This window comes from Triticum aestivum, chromosome 3A, assembly GCF_018294505.1.
Source record: "Triticum aestivum cultivar Chinese Spring chromosome 3A, IWGSC CS RefSeq v2.1, whole genome shotgun sequence".
Taxonomy (NCBI): Eukaryota; Viridiplantae; Streptophyta; class Magnoliopsida; order Poales; family Poaceae; genus Triticum; species Triticum aestivum.
In genome coordinates this window covers 392,410,988-392,428,232 of record NC_057800.1, presented here as the reverse complement: position 1 = coordinate 392,428,232, position 17,245 = coordinate 392,410,988, and the positions used below count along the sequence as shown (strand labels likewise).

Sequence of the window (17,245 nt, the reverse complement as noted above, 5' to 3'; positions counted from 1 at the left end):
CAACTAAATAAGCGTGTGCGATCCACAACGGAAAGCACACGTCACCCGTAGCGCAACTGTCGGTGATACACAACAAATCACAGACGATTTGCAACAATTCTACGTGTGCGTAAGGGATCCTCAACTATTTTTGATAGCACATTATCACATACGAGAGCTTAGAGAAAATCGTGCCCAATGTAAAATGCAATCCCACTCGTAGATTGTTCAGGAAACGTGTGTGATGATGTTATGCATGGCAGACGGTTGCCATAGAATACTCATTTGGGATGGGCCACATATCACGCATAGTTTCTGTGATGGCGCATGTGCCTTAGGTACTATTTCGCAAACGGTCAAATGTCAAACACCGTTTGGTTTCCCCGCACAATTAAAAACGTTTGACTCGTGAGAGACGTGGGCGATTGATCCCCAATCCCATACATGTGCCAGAATATAGTGTGTGCGATATGTTCCTGCATCGCATACGATTATATTTGGTAACGTGTCTGCATCATCGCCGCCTATCGTCGACTGTTTCTGTGTCATGTGGGAAGGAGCCCCCTATCGCACACATAGACAAGGCGATGGTTTAAAATTCTATCGTGGAAAGGGGTTAGAAAGCGTTTGGATAGCACGTTGCTGCACCATCGTTTCACAATCAAATAAACATCTCATAGTTTACAAGCCAAATAAAATTTAAATTATCTCAAATACATTTAAAAGAAAAAAATAGCTAATACATCTACTGGTTGCCAACATGAGATCAAATATGCTCAGCCTAATCATTTTGTAGTTAAATGTGAGTTTGTCAATCATGCATTTGATGATGAAATTCGGTGAACTATGCTAATATTGCCGCTCCTCCATGCTCATGCACAACATTGTCACCTTGAAACTGAAACCCTTGATTGTAGATTTCATTCGAACGCTCATTCTCCACAGTCATGTTGTGCATAATTACACAAGCAGTCATCATCTCTCACAACTTTTTGGTGCTCCACATTCTAGCTGGATACCAAACGATGCCCCACCGAGATTGAAGAACACCAAAGGCACACTCCACATCCTTCGTAGCACTCTCTTGTGTTTGGAAAAATCTCTTCCTCTTCTCTCCTACAAGGTTGGAGATTGTCTTTACAAGAGTAGTCCACTTAGGATAGATACTGTCGTCTAGATAGTACCCTTTATTGTAGTGGTGACCATTGATATCAACATTGACCTTCAGGCAGTTGCCTGTTGCAAGCCTTGCAAACACCGGATAACGCTGAAGCATGTTGATGTCGTCATGAGATCCGGCCATGCCGACGAAAGAGTGCCAAATTCAGAGATCTTGTGAAGCCACTGCCTCAAGTATGATAGTGCAAGCTTTCACATGACCCCTATACTGCCCCTGCCAAGTAGAAGGACAGTTCTTTCACTCTCAGTGCATATAATCTATGCTACCAAGCATCTCATAAAACCTCTACTTGCATTGATCACCAACAACCAGGCTATATCTGCAACAATTGGCTCTCTCAAGTACTTGGAGAGCGGGAGTCATTTTACCATAACGTGAAATTCTGCCGGAAACAGACGCCAAACACATGAACCGCAAACTCCCGCCGTTCCCCCACCTCACACTCCGCTTCTCCTCCTCCTCCAGCTCCGCATCGCCTTCCCCGCCGCCGCCTCGCCGCCTCCCACCTCCAGTGCCACTACGTGACCTCCTCGCCCACCGTCTCCCACTTCTGCATTCGCCCGCCCCTCCTCCTCGATCGTCACCGCCGGTGCACCCTCACGCTGACCTCCTCCTCCGTCGCCGCAGCGGAGAGGCTACACCGGAGAGCCTCCACCTTGAGCTCGTGAAGCGAGGGCTCACCAATGATCTCTTCCTCTCAAACCATCTCGTTAATTCCTACGCTAAAAGCTCGCGTCTGGCCTGCGCGCGCCAGGTGTTCGACTGTATGCTGGAACGGAACGCCGTTTCCTGGACCTGCCTGGTATCTGGGTACGTGCTGTCAGGGATCACCGATGAGGCCTTCCGGGTGTTCCGCGCAATGCTGGGGGTCGGTTCCGAGTGCAGCAGGCCCACGTCATTTACCTTTGGGAGCGTGCTCCGGGCGTGCCAGGATGCTGGACCAGACAAGTTGGGATTTGCGGTGCAGGTCCATGGATTGGTATCAAAGACTGTGTATGCATTGAATACAACGGTGTGCAACGCCTTGATCTCGATGTACGGTAATTGCTCTGTTGGTCTGCCCATCCAAGCGCAGCAGGTGTTTGATTCCACACCAGTCAGGGACATCATCACGTGGAATGCCTTGATGTCTGTCTATGCTAAGAAAGGGCATGTGGTTTCGACATTTACCTCGTTCACGGCAATGTTGCGTGATGACTCAGCAATTGAGTTGAGACCAAACGAGCATACTTTTGGGAGCTTAATCACTGCGACAACTGTGTCCTCCTGCAGCTCAAGAGTGCTTGAGCAAGTGTTTGCAAGGGTGCTCAATTCGGGCAGCTCAAGTGACCTCTATGTGGGGAGTGCTCTTGTTAGTGCATTCGCGAGACATGGCATGCTTGATGAAGCTAAGAACATTTTTCTCAGTTTGAAAGAGAGAAATGCAGTTACCTTGAATGGTTTGATCGTGGGCTTGGTTAAGCAGCACTGCAGTGTAGAAGCAGTTAGGATTTTCATGGGGACTAGGGATTCAGTTGTTGTCAATGCAGACACATATGTTGTGTTGCTCGGTGCGATAGCGGAGTTTTCTGTACCAGAAGATGGGTTGATGAAAGGTACGGAACTCCATGGGCATGTTCTTAGAACTGGACTTATTGATTTGAAAATTGCTATCAGTAATAGTCTGGTTAATATGTACGCCAAATGTGGTGCCATTGATAAAGCCTGTAGAGTTTTCCAGTCGCTTTGTACAAGGGATCGGGTTTCCTGGAACACCATTATCTCAGTTCTTGATCAGAATGGTTACTGTGAAGGTGCAATGATGAAGTACTGCATGATGAGACAAGATTGTATAAGTCCGTCAAACTTTGCAGCAATTAGTGGCTTGAGTTCATGTGCAAGTTTGAGACTTTTGTCTGTGGGCCAGCAAGTGCATTGTGATGCTGTAAAGTGGGGACTGGATTTAGACACCTCTGTTTCAAATGCACTAGTTAAAATGTATGGAGAATGTGGAGCTAGGTCTGAGTGCTGGGAAGTTTTCAACTCTATGGCTCAACATGATGTAGTTTCCTGGAACTCTATCATGGGTGTCATGGCCAATTTGCGAGCACCTATTGCTGAATCGGTAGAAGTTTTCTCCAAAATGATGAGGAGTGGGCTGGCCCCAAATAAAGTTACATTCGTTAACTTATTGGCTACATTGTCGCCATTGTGTGTGCTTGAATTGGGAAAGCAGGTTCATGCTGTGGTGCTAAAGCATGTAGCTATAGAAGATACTGCAGTTAATAATGCTCTAATGTCCTGTTATGCTAAGTCAGGAGACATGGATTCTTGTGAGCAGCTGTTTTCGGAAATTTCTGGCAGAAGGGATGCTGTCTCATGGAATTCAATGATTTCAGGGTACATCTACAATGGCCATTTGCAGGAGGCTATAGACTGTGTTTGGCTTATGATGCACAGTGACCAAGTGATGGATTGCTGCACCTTCTCCATTGTACTGAATGCATGTGCCTCTGTGGCAGCGTTAGAGCGTGGAATGGAGATGCACGCTTTTGGTATTAGGTCACAGCTCGAGTCTGATGTTGTGGTTGAGAGTGCTCTTGTTGATATGTACTCAAAGTGTGGAAAGATAGGCTATGCCTCAAAGGTGTTCAGTTCCATGAGTCAGAAAAATGAGTTCTCATGGAACTCTATGATTTCTGGTTATGCAAGACATGGTCTTGGAAGAAAAGCTTTGGAGATATTTGAAGAAATGCAGCAAAGTGGAGCAAATCCAGACCATGTCACATTTATAAGTGTTCTATCTGCCTGTAGTCATGCTGGATTGGTAGACAGAGGTCTAGAGTACTTTGAAATGATGGAGGACCATGGTATATTACCTCAGATTGAACATTATTCTTGTGTTATAGACCTTCTTGGTCGAGCTGGCAAGCTCATCAAGATACGAGAATACATCAGAAGAATGCCAATGAAACCAAATACTCTCATATGGAGGACTGTATTAGTTGCTTGTCGACAATGGAAGGACAGGGACAAGATAGATATGGGGCTAGAAGCTTCAAGGATGCTTTTGGAACTAGAACCTCAAAATCCTGTAAACTATGTTCTTGCATCTAACTTTTATGCAGCAACAGGAAGGTGGGAAGATACAGCCAAAACCCGAGCTGTAATGGGGGGAGCAGCAGTGAAAAAAGAGGCTGGTCGCAGTTGGGTAACCCTAGGTGATGGGGTTCATACCTTTATTGCTGGAGATAGATCACATCCGAACACCAAAGAAATATATGAAAAGCTGAGTGTTTTGATTCAGAAGATAAGGAGTGCTGGTTATGTTCCAATGACAGAGTTTGCCCTGTATGATCTTGAAGAAGAGAACAAAGAGGAATTGCTAAATTATCATAGTGAAAAGCTTACAGTTGCCTTTGTTTTGACTCGCTCCTCCTCAGGTGTCCCCATAAGAATCATGAAGAACCTTCGGGTTTGTGGAGATTGTCACACGGCATTTAGGTACATATCTCACGCTATTGGCCGGCAAATCATTTTAAGGGATGCCATCCGATTCCACCATTTTGAGGATGGTAAGTGTTCTTGTGGGGATTACTGGTAGCTTGTTCATAAGATGGTAACAGTGACAAGCTATTGTTAACCTCTTCGGACTTTGTCGTACCAGACAACCAGGTACATGGTGTTTTTAACTTATCTCGAATTTGAGGTCAGTTTTGCTATTCAAAGGTACATGTAATCTGTTCCATTACCGTGAATTTATGGCCGCCTCCTATCCCAAGATGCAAAAAGATCCCTAACCTTGCAAATAGCATATTACTTGACTATAACATGAATACTGACTTAGTTGATGCAGTTTGGTGCTATATGAACACTCCTATGCGGCTTAGAATTAGCAATCTGGAAGCTCTGCTTAACTGTAGGCATTCTTCAGTGAGTATCCATGTATAGCATACTCCACGAAGGGTAATATTTTATATTTGTGATGCATCCATAGTCGGTGTGAATAGCTTGTTTTGTTCCAGGCAACCAAGTTCACTTTTTGCACAAACCATCAGTTTATAAGTCTCACTATATCTTCAGTACATCGTGGTGTAGACATGATATTATACTCTATGGTAATAATATCTTTGATCGCAAAAACAAGAAAACCGATTTGATATATGGTTTTGAAATAGTCACCCAGCTTAGTTAAATATTATGGACCAACTAACTCAACTCACTCAAACTACGTGACTTGTTCTTTGGCCAGAAAGCTAATTTAGGATTGAAACCCTGCAATTATTCTAGATAACCCTTTACCATGTACGTTAATCAAATATCCATTTTATTACTCTTGAGTAAATTCATGTAGTATTAACAAACAAGTAAGCTGGAAAGTGAATTTTACATTCATCAAAACTGACATGACAACACAAATGAAACTCAAGGATATAATAGTGTGCAAGATTGATCTTTCTATACGTTGGATGAAAGAAGATAGATTATACTTCAGACTTATACAGAACAACACCGTCAAACATGAGCCATCAATCCAAATCCACAATCCCAAAATTGGAGAGAAGGATCTTCATTTGCTCAACGAAATCCGAGCCTGTTGCGTACTCTGTTAGCATCCCCACTGCAAACCCAAACATAGCCCATCTGCAGAAGTTTTTATAACCAAAATCACGATGCAGGAACAAGCAATCTTAAACTTTTTAACACAACTTTTAACATTAAATCCGTATCATCCTGCATTTCAACATGCTTGTCATAGTTACTAGCACCTTCTATCTGTTTGTATAATTTGGAAGTACATGAGGGGAAAAGAACATTATAATTTGCAGCAACTTCACCATGATCTCATTCTTGAATACTCATTAACATGCCCAAAAACTAATTACAAGATCAGTTGTTTGTTAAGGGTATGCTGTGTGCTATTTGTTACAAGCTTATACACCCTGATTATTGTGGACCATCAATTTGCAATTTAGTACATACTATGTTAGTAGATATTGCTATTTCACGAACTGATTATTCCGTTTCATCCCCTGATTGCTAGTTAGAAAATCCAATAAATAAAGCATGTAATGCTTAAATTTCATGCAACTTGCATTTACCTTCCATTGGCAATCTCATTCTTGGCCAACCACCCAAAGAAGGGTCCCTGGTTGGTCTCCTCCAGCTTTTTCTTCTTGAAGTATTCCTGTAGTTCCTTGGCCACCTTCCTCTGGTACTCGAACGTCACAACCCCTCCCACCGGTGGCGTCGCAGCGGCAGCCACTGCCGGTTTGGTCTCGGGAGGAGGAGGTGATGGCTGTGCTGGCTTCACTGGGGTCGGTGGCTGGGACAGGCTCGGAGGGGTGGACAGAGCTGGCGTCTTGGGAGGCATAGGCGGGGGCGGCGACAGTGGAGGCGCCGCGGGTCTCCTGGGCCCCTCGGCCTTGGAGCTTCTGATCACGGCGAACGACCTGCATGCCCGGTACGGAGGCGGCGGGACGATGCGTCCCACCTTCACCTTGATGGAAGGGATGGAAGGTGCCAAAGACATTGCTTGGTTTGAGCTGCTTGGCGTTCTTGATTGTCTCTTGGATGGCAGGAAGGAAGAGAGAGACGGAGGGGAAGAGAGTGGGAGGGAAGGAGGGAACGCGTGGAGAAGGTTTGGACACACACCGGCCTGGCCATTGTGGATAAGAGTGTGTGGTGCCTACCAAGCCCAGGTCTCTTCCCCTCTCTGGGGGAGCCAAGACGTTTTTTCTTTTTGATCGGGTGGGGGAACCAAGACGTTGGGGATGCGCGGGAGGCGAAGCGGCAGGTGTTCGATGGCGAGTTGCGGATTACTTTGTGAGGTTTGCAGGGACTCGACATGGGCGCAGCATGTTCAGACATTCCTGCCTCCTGGTCTGCGTGTTGCGATTGTCCCAGTCAGTAGTCCCCAGTGTACTTGTCAGTTGGAGACCTGTGTGCTCGTCTTTTCACTTTTCTGAACGTGAGACTTGCGTGGATTTTTTTTAACATCGGCATAATATTGACTAAGCAACAACATTGCAAAGAGTCCCCTAGATACAATCTGGAACAGAATGAAAAACACACAAAGCACTAGTAAGATTCTTACAAGACTTAGCTAACACATGAGCCACTACATTGAGATGCTGACGAACATGCTTGAACTCCACGGAACTGAAGCCACGAGCCCCTAGAGAAATATCAGCCACCACCGAACCGACAGAAGAATCGTCACGAACTGAAGAGTGAAGTTGTTGGACAAGCGGCAGGCAATCTGAAGCAAAAACAACACCACCAAAACCCTCATTGCGAGCCAGATAAACAGCCCAGTGAAGCGCCACCTGGAAGGGTTCACAACAAGCCGCAATGCAATGTCCAGAACGGTCTAACGCCACAATACCAACACCTGGTTGATCAAGATCATCAAATATTGCTGCATCAGACAAGATCAATACCGTACCTGCCGGCGGCGGAGACAAAGTGGAGCTAGAAGCAGGAATTTCACGCCTATGAACAAACACTGGTTTAAACAAATGAGTCACGACTCACAAATCAAGCGATACGCCTTGATTTTTCCAGCAATACGTCGTGGATGTCATATCTTGTAATTGTCCCGAGCAAAATTCCAGGCATCCCACAAATGCCAAAAGGTGTCGGCCATCACCGTAGCATGGAGTTCGGACGACCGGGAAATCAAATATCCATTGCTTCGGCAATCTAAAATCAGAACGGGCAAGCAGGACATCATAAGAAAGTTTAACCTCGTCTCAAAACTCATGAGCATAAGGACAGAACACCATGCAATGCTCCACCCTCTCAGGCTTGCTGCAGAACGGACAATCCACATACGTCGGAACATGACTTCGTTGTAACTGCAAGCCAGAAAGAAGGCAGTCATGTGCAAACCTCCATAGCACTTTCCATTTTATCAGGAGCACACAGAGACCACAAGGATTTCCGGTTCTTCTCCGCTTTGGAACTATTTGAACTCTGATCATTACCACTGCAAACTTGCGAAAGCATGAAACTCGCTGACCTGGTCATATTATAAGAAAAACGAACAGAATACTGCCCATAACGAGTAAGAGGCCACCGAGCAAAATCCTCAACACCATGTTGACTGATATGAATTTGAAGAATCTCTCTAGCCACATCAGCCGAAAAGAAGGCATGTACAGTTTCCTCATTCCAGGAGCCCAACTCATCAATCCATCAAGCAATGGCCTGTAGCCGTAGCAAGGATAGGAGATGTTGTACGGAGTAAGTATGGTGGTTTATTAGGAATCTAGAAATCACACAGAATATGAATTTTATTGCTATCCCCAGTGCCTCAGGCCACACCCCGCTTCTGAAGTTTTCGGCCAAACAAAATATTGCGCCACGCATATGATGCTGGCCGTGGTGTAGGTGCATTCCATAAATCACCAAGAGGGAAGTATCGCCCCTTCAAGTTCAGTGAGAAGGCGCCAACACTGTCTCCTAACATAGCCTGGTTGAACAAAGGAAGATCGCGAAAGCCCATACCACCAGGAGATTTCGGCGACGAGAGCCATTCCCACGAGCACCAATGCATCTTCTCCCTTCCATTTTCCCTGCCTCACCATTCATCCGCAACAAGTTGCCAAACTTCACACAAGTGGAGATAGGAACTTCAAAGTGACAAAGGTCGAAATGGCTTGAATTACTGACTTTAGCAAAGCTTCTTTTCCCGCCCGGGATAGAGGACAATCAGACATACCATGTACCTGCTGACAGGCCCTATCGGAAAGAAATTTGGAGATGGCCGAAGTAGATCTGCCCACTTCAGTCGGCATGCCCAAGTAGGAAACATCAAAAGACTCATTGCTGATTCCCAAACGCGCCATCACACGCAGCTTGACCGCTTCAGGACAAAGACTGAGACTTGCGTGGTTTTACAATGTGTGGCGGTGTAATTTTTACAAGTAGCCCTATGTTTTCAAGGCGCCCAGGCGCTTTAAGGCGCTGGGGGGGCGCCTCAACGCCTAGGCGCTCAAAGCGCGAGGCGAGGCGACGCCTTAGACACTTATTATTAGGCGGTAGGGGTACTAATATGGCGGAGGAGCTTGGCTGGAGAGGGGGAGGACCGGCGGAGATGGATCTTGGCCGAAGAGGGGAAGGGCCTGTGGAGGAGGAGCTTGGCCAGACAGGGGGAGGCCGGCGGAGGAGTAGCGGATCTGGGCCGGCGGCGTGAGAGGAGAGAGCTCCTCTCTCTTTTCCCCTCGATTTGGAGTCACGGGTGTGTTCCCCTCTCTCTCCTGCCTCTGTTTACCCCCTCTCTCCCGCCCAATTTCTCTTCCCTCCCGCCAATTCCTCTTTCTGGCGCGCGCCAGCTGCTGGTTCCCGCTCAACCTGCCCACGCATGTCCAGGGCGTCCAAAATCAACTAAAGCGGCGCCTTATCCGCCGAGGCGACGCCTTGGACGCCTCAACAGCAGAAGGCGGACGCCTTAGACAGAAAACTAAGGCGACGACGACGCCTTGACGTCCCCGAGCGCTCTGACGCCTAAGCGTCGCCTAGGCGACGCCTTGAAAACATAGAAGTAGCCACATGTTCCATTAAACAAACAGATTACCATGGACACACATGAGCACCACGGGGATATGTGTCTCAAGTTTTGCACTCAAGACCCTACAAACAAAAATTTATAGTTCCAACCTTGGAGATCCTTTTGCCTTCACCTTCGGATTGCCAAAGGTGTTCGCTTGATCGTGGGACAGTATAGATGAAGTGCATGTTATATCAACAAGATGATAAGATAGGGTTCCGAAAACAGTCTTGGCTTGGTCGTGGGACATTCACATAGACGGACTACACGAAGTTGTAGCCCTACAAACTTTTAACTAAGCAAAATCCAAAGAAAATACCATGAGGTTTATCAACATTGATGGCCGCAGAGGTGGATGCAGCAGCCCGGGATCAGCACAACACGGAGATGGCAAAGATGAAGGATCAGATAGCTCAGGCTAAAGCGGACCTAGCGGCAGAGAACGCTAGGATGGCTACAGAACGGGCCGAGTTGGAAGCTCAGACCTACCGGATTAGGCTGGATCAGAATGCTTCCGAAGAAGTCATGAGAAGAAGGTACCGATCGCATCTCCCGTCGGGTTGTGAGCCACGAAATCTCTTCAATACGCCAGGAGCAGGAACTAGTAACCAGCCAATATTAAATCGGACGAAGGCACCAGGAACAGGAGCGCCAGTTCAGCCGCGCACGATGGACCCGCCTCGTCAGAATAACATTGTGCCACAATATGTTCCAACACCTCCCGGGCATTACTCCAACCCGTTGGACAACATTGTGGCCGCCGCTTCACGGTTAGCAGCCCTCCCAACCGACGGCGAGTCACCAGTTGCGGTTGAAGCACGACGGGCCAGAGATCTCCTTCAAACAGCTCTAAATCAGCAGCAGGCATATTCGCACAGTCGTGAGAGGATTCATTCCACTCCACGTCCAAGCCGGAGCTACAACAAGCATGTTGAGGATGAACCGGCCGTATCAAGCAGTGCACGTCGCCGTAACTCGCAGCGAGGACACAACCCGGCAAGGGGCAGTGCCAATGCGCAGGATGTGGTGGATCATGGTCGTGCACGTCGGGAGGCCGAGTTAGCGGCTCTGCACGGGGCCCGTCAACTTACTCCGGTTCGCCCCACCGCTTCAGTCGAACCAGGGGTAGTATTCAGTTCCTTAGGGGTGCCGTGCCTTACCCCCGGTTTGTGTAATGTGAGACTGCCCAAGGGTTTCAAAGGACCTCGTAAGGTACCCAATTATACCGCCGATCTGCAACCAGAGGCGTGGGTTGAAAGCTACGAGATGGCAATGGAGATGTTGGATGTGGATGAAGCAGTATGTGCTAAATACTTCACCCATGATGTTGGAAGGAACAACTCGTACTTGGTTGAAGAGCTTACCAACTAACTCTGTCGGATCATGGGCCGAATTGAAGCACCGGTTTATCCAGAACTTTAAAGATACTTGTAAGCAGCCCATGTCAATTGTGGATCTGGCCGCTTGTGTCCAAGAGGAGGGGAATCCATGACCCATTGGGTAAAGCGGGTCTTAGCAATTTTGCATTCATCGGATCGTATCAATGCAGATACCGCAGTACTAGCATTGGAGGGCAATTGCCGTTTTTTGCCGCTCAAACAAAAGTTAGGAAGGCTCAAGCGTCACTGCAATGATATGTCGATGCTTATGAACGCTTTGGTTAAATATGCCGATTCGGATACTACCAAAGAGCCTGACTCAGAGGAGGACAAACCAAGGAAAGGGAAAAAGAACGGCAACACCAAGGGGCAGCAGCATAATCCGGCCAGCCATGGCAACAATGCTAAGCGCAAGGCTGACAACAGTTTGAACTTTGTGGCTAACACCAAGGCTCAGGAGAATGGTCAGCGCCGTAAGGGTAAGTAGCCTCAGAGAGGCGGCGGTTTAGGCCCCAATTTGGAGCGCCTGTTAAATCAACCCTGTCCAAAGTATGGATCCAAGGAGAAGCCAACATCGCATCTTTGGAAGGATTGCTACATCATGCGAGATTTTAAGAACTCCAATATGTTTCAGTATGACAATGGCCTGCCCGGCGGTTCAGGAGGTGGTTTCCACGGGCCGGGTTACGGAGGTGGCAGTTCTGGTTCAGGATTTCAGGCAATCAAATCGGATACAACAATCAAGGGAATCAGGGCAACCAGGGAGGTTACAACCATCAGGGGAGCCAACAGCATCAGCAACAGTCGGGTTATCAGAGCAATCCTAAGCAGTTAAATAGTGGGCAGTATCATGTCTTCACCACTAGCTTGTGTAAGCGTGATCAGAAGCTTCGCAAGAGGGCAGTAAACTCTGTTAAACCGGCGGTGCCTCAGTATTTGCGCTGGTCCGAGCAACCCATTTTATGGAGTAGAGAGGATCACCCCCCGGGTTGACAATCCGGGTCATCTGGCTTTAGTGGTGGCCCCTCAAGTTGGGGGATACAAGTTCACTAAGGTACTCATGGACGGGGGAAGTAGTATCAATATTCTATATTATGATACCTTCCGCCGTATGGGGTTGACAGATAAGAATCTTAAACCGTCAAATACCGTTTTTCACGGTGTGGTGCCTGGTAAGTCTGCATATCCAGTGGGCAAGATAGCCTTAGAGGTGGCTTTTGGAGATGATCATGATTCAAGATCAGAAACATTGACCTTTGAGGTGGTGAAAATCAAAAGTCCGTATCATGCTTTGTTTGGGCGACCGACTTACGCTAAGTTCATGGCAAGGCCGTGTTATGTTTATCTGCAGCTTAAAATGCCAGGTCATAAGGGGACCATCACAGTACATGGGAGCAGGAAGATCGCTTTGGAATGTGAGGAAGGTGATGCGGCTTATGCTGAGTCGGTTTGTGCCACGGAGGAGCTGAAGATTTATAAAAACCAAGTTGATCCGACAGACATGACTTCTTTGAAAAGGCCAACTACGGAACACGATCCAGCGTTGAAGTTTAAATCAGCCACAGATACTAAGATGGTTGACTTTGTTCCTGGCGATTCATCCAAACAGTTCAGTATCAGCGCTAACCTGGATCCCAAATAAGAAAGCACACTCATCGAGTTCATCCGTGAGAACCAGGACATCTTTGCATGGAAACCTTCTGACATGCCAGGTGTACCGAGGGAACTCGCTGAGCACACAATTAACATTGATCCTAAGTTTAAACCGGTCTGGCAGTTTCTCCGCCGCTTCAATGAAGAAAGGTGTAAGGCTATCGGTGAAGTGGTAGCTCGGTTGTTGGCCGCAGGGTTTATCGTGGAGGTCTTTCACCCAGAGTGGTTGGCTAATCCGGTGCTGGTTCTTAAGAAAAACGACACTTGGCGTATGTGTGTAGATTACACAGACTTAAACAAAGCTTGTCCTGCAGACCCCTTTGTCCTCCCTCGTATTGATCAGATCATTGATGCTATGGCGGGTTGTGACCGTTTGTGTTTTCTGGATGCTTACTCTGGTTATCATCGGATCAAAATGGCAGTTAAGGACCAGGAGAAGACAACTTTCATCACTCCCTTTGGAGCCTTCTGTTATGTCTCCATGCCCTTCGGGCTTAAGAATGCCCAGGCGACTTATCAACGCTGTGTTCAGAATTGTCTTCATAAGCAAATTGGGCGCAATGTTCATGCATATGTGGATGATATTGTGATAAAATCCAGAAAGGAGGAAACATTGATATATGATTTGAGAGAAACCTTTGACAATCTCCGGGTTTACAAGATGATGCTCAATCCGGAAAAGTGTGTCTTTGGTGTCCCGGCAGGCAAACTCTTGGGATTTCTGGTATCGAACAGAGGTATTGAGGCTAATCCGGAAAAAAATATCAGCAATCACATCTTTGGCTAAACCGACGTTCAACGTTTGGCCGGCCGGATTGCGGCTTTGAGTCGGTTTATCAGTCGTCTTGGGGAGAAGGCTATTCCTTTATATCAGATGCTGAAGAAAACAGATGATTTTATCAGGAGCGAGGCGGCTGATAAAGCGTTTGAGGATCTGAAGAGGCAGCTAGTTGAACCGCTTGTGCTTGCAGCCTCGATCGATAAAGAGCCGTTATTGCTATATGTGGCTGCTAATGCCCGAGCTGTTAGCGTGGCTATTGTGGTGGAGCGCAAGGAAGTTGAAAAGGAGTATCCGGTTCAACGGCCGGTTTATTATATCAGTGAAGTGCTCATTGAGTCAAAGCAGAGGTATCCACATTGGCAGAAGCTGGTATATGGAGTGTTTATGGCAAGTCGGAAGCTTAAACATTATTTCCAGGGCCATCCTATCACAGTGGTCAGTTCAGCACCTCTAGGAGATATCATTCAAAACAGAGAAGCAACTGGCCGGATTGCCAAGTGGGCTATTGAGCATGGACCTCACGGGCTCAAATATATACCTCGCACAACGATCAAATCTCAAGCACTCGTGGACTTCATCAATGATTAGACGGAGTTGCAGGCACCAGAGGAGAAGCCAGATAATACGTATTGGACTATTCACTTTGATGGATCCAGACAGTTGGAGGGCTCGGGGGCTGGAGTCATACTAACCTCCCCAAGAGGTGACAAGTTTTGTTATGTCCTCCGTTTAATATTCCTTTGTACTAACAATGCAGCTGAGTATGAGGCTTTGCTCCATGGTCTTCGGATGGCTAAGGAAATGAACTTAAGCCAGGTCAAGTGCTTTGGGGATTCAGATCTGGTGGCTCAACAGGTGTCTGGCACTGGGATTATAAAGACCCACTCATGGCTGCATATCGGCGAGAGGTGGACATAGTGGCTGGTCACTTCAAGGGTTATCAGGTGGATCATATAGACCGGCGAAAGAACGAAGCGGCAGACGCTTTAAGTCGCCTTGGTTCTCAGCGTAAACCGGTTCCACCAAATGTCTTTCTTGACGCGTTGCATAATCCGTCAGTCAAGGTACCAACAGAGGAAGAGTTGTCTATTCTTGATCCGGAGGCTCAATTGGTGGCGGCTTTGCATGTCATACCGGATTGGACAATCCCATATCTGGCTTACATGAACCGGGGAGAGTTACCGGACGATGAAACCTTGGCCTGACAGGTAATCCAGCGTTCCAAGTCCATGACCATAATCAACGGGGAGTTACATCGTTACATCGTTTCAGGAGCAATTCAGCATTATGTCTCTCCTCAAGAGGGTTGTGAGATTTTACGAGAAATCCATGAAGGGGATTGTGGTCACCACACCGGTTCAAAGTCTTTGGTTGCTAAAGCTTTTCGCCACGGTTTTTATTGGTTAATAGCTCATGCTGATGCGGAGGATTTAGTCAAGAGATGTGACGGTTGTCAAAAATTCACACGCCGTGCTCACATTCCGGCTCAGGAATTGAGGATGATTCCAATAACTTGGCCGTTTGCGACTTGGGGGCTTGATATGGTTGGAACCTTCAAGCGATCCAAGGACAAAAAGATCCACTTGTTAGTGGCAGTTGATAAATTTACCAAATGGGTGGAAGCAGAGCCAGTCAGTAAGTGTGATGGGGCCACGGCGGTTCAATTCATCAAAAAAGTGATGTTCCGGTTTGGTTTTCCACACAACATTATAACTGATAATGGTACTAATCTGTCAAAGGGAGAGATGGAGGAATTTTACCAACATGAGCACATCCGGCTTGATATAGCATCGATGGATCACCCCCAGTCTAATGGTCAAGCGGAGAGGGCAAATCAAGAAATTTTACGAGGTATCAAACCCCGGCTTATGGTTCCTTTGAAACGGACACCGGGTTGTTGGGTTGAGGAGTTACCTTCTGTGTTATGGAGCATCAACACCACACCCAACAGGTCTACGGGTTACACACCTTTTTTCATGGTTTATGGAGCAGAGGCAGTTCTTCCTAGTGACATCCGTCACGACTCGCCCCGTGTGACAGCTTACATTGAATCTAACAATGAGAAGGCATGTCAGGATTCCCTGGACCTGTTAGATGAAGAGCGTGATCTTGCAGCAGCACGTTCGGCGATTTATCAACAAAATCTCCGATGTTATCACAGCCGCCGGGTTAAGACTAGAACCTTTCAAGAGGGCGATTTGGTGCTCCGGCTCATCCAGGATCAAACTGATATGTACAAGTTATCCCCACCTTGGAAATGACCATTTGTGGTCAGCAAGAATCTGCACAATGGGTCATACTACCTCATTGATGTTCGAGAGCACAAAGACTCACGTAAATCGGAGGAGGAGACCAAGCGACCGTGGAATATAGCTCTTCTTCGGCCTTACTATACTTGAGCCACATGCTCTTCATATATACATATTTATAACAATGTATATATTATATAATAAACCAGAGCCTCGAATAAAGCGGGGTCTCTGTTCTTTTTACATCATGTGTGTGCCTATAAGGGTTTCTGCTAACAAAGCAAAATTTTGTTAAACCGGTCTCTACAGCCGCACGGATACAAAGGGATTTCACTAGGGGGCTTGGTTGTTATCACACCATAGCTACACCTCTTGATAGGCGCTAAGCCACATAAGAAATTATGTGGGGCCAAAGAGAGTGTTGCACAAAGCACAAACTCAAACATGGGTACCCACTGAGCACAGCTCACAAAGTTACTTGGGGGCTCTTTGTGCAAAGCAACAAAGAGTTTGAAAGGACCCTTGTAATTGGCTATCAAGCCACGACTTGGAAGCCTGGTGTATTCACCTAAAACCCCGGGTTAACTTGCCTTCATCAAGTAAGTCACTCCTGTCCAGGTAATCCTGGTATGACCCGCCGAACGTTTGACAAGTCAATCTTCTATAGATCCTGAACTTGTCAAAGTTAAAATGACGATTGGTTAATTGGAGGCCCATCTTAAAAGGCTTTGTTAAACGATTTAACTCAGAGGCCTGGTAGCCCATGAGAAGCCTCGATTTGGAGCCTGGCAGCTCGTAAAAAGCCTCGCATATTTCTTTTTTGAGTCCTATTTGCTAAGTTTTCTGCCTTTATTGAGGTTCATAATTGTAACACCCGGATAATCAAGCTATAGTAATCCCCTACTAATGATGCCAAGTCATCACTATTACTGTTGCTAATCTCACTTTAATTCAAAACCAATTCAAATTCAATTTTAAAATAAAGTCAAATAAATTATTTTTCTAATCAGTAAAACAAAAATGTTCGCTGGGTTGCAAATATTTCACTAACTAAATGTCATGAGTGATTCAACATCATTTGAGATAGCCAATTTCCCCTGGGAATTAAAGCATTTCCAAATTAGCATTTTTAATGCTTTTCCATTTGTGAAAAATCAAATCAATTCAAACTCCTCCCAAACTTTTTGTGGCAGGTGCCAAATATTATAATGTATTTATTTGGCCAAGTCCCACATTTTACAAACTCCTTTTGGTAGCTCAAATATTGCATAGCTTTTTTCTGTAAAAAGAAAAGAGCAAAAGTAAAGAAAAAATACAAAAGCAAATTAAAAGGGGACCCCCCGGCCTAGCTGGGCCTCGAGCCAACCAGTCGGCCCACCCCGCACTTCCCCTGGGCTATATGGCCCTATCCCCCCGAAACCCTAAACCGCTACCCCACTCCCCTCGATCCCCTACTCTCCCCACCCCTCCTCTGTTCCTCTCGATCGAGAT

The 17,245-nt window shown here is 46.7% G+C and overlaps 2 protein-coding genes across 2 annotated transcripts; one reads left to right on the top strand and one right to left on the bottom strand.

The window, feature by feature from the left end:
• The first annotated feature begins 1,452 nt into the window (after positions 1-1,452).
• Positions 1,453-4,896, top strand: LOC123061382 (putative pentatricopeptide repeat-containing protein At5g09950). Its single transcript, XM_044484466.1, has one exon. The coding sequence runs from the start codon at positions 1,566-1,568 to the stop codon at positions 4,740-4,742; it is 3,177 nt and encodes a 1,058-aa protein (XP_044340401.1). The 5' UTR covers positions 1,453-1,565; the 3' UTR covers positions 4,743-4,896.
• A 610-nt stretch (positions 4,897-5,506) lies between these two features.
• LOC123061383 (light-harvesting complex-like protein OHP2, chloroplastic) lies at positions 5,507-6,793 on the bottom strand. The gene is made up of 2 exons (XM_044484467.1): positions 6,241-6,793; positions 5,507-5,782 (listed from the first exon to the last, which is right to left on the bottom strand). The coding sequence occupies exons 1-2, from the start codon at positions 6,669-6,671 to the stop codon at positions 5,668-5,670; spliced, it is 546 nt and encodes a 181-aa protein (XP_044340402.1). The 5' UTR covers positions 6,672-6,793; the 3' UTR covers positions 5,507-5,667.
• Between the last annotated feature and the right edge of the window lie 10,452 nt (positions 6,794-17,245).

Bases quoted from the DNA above. Each gene is read 5' to 3' on its own strand.
- LOC123061382 (XM_044484466.1), top strand. From the start codon at position 1,566: ATGAACCGCAAACTCCCGCCGTTCCCCCACCTCACACTCCGCTTCTCC.
- LOC123061383 (XM_044484467.1), bottom strand. From the start codon at position 6,671: ATGTCTTTGGCACCTTCCATCCCTTCCATCAAGGTGAAGGTGGGACGC. The intron at 5,783-6,240 runs GTAAATGCAAGT...AAACTTCTGCAG, and splicing joins AATGAGATTGCCAATGGAAG to ATGGGCTATGTTTGGGTTTG.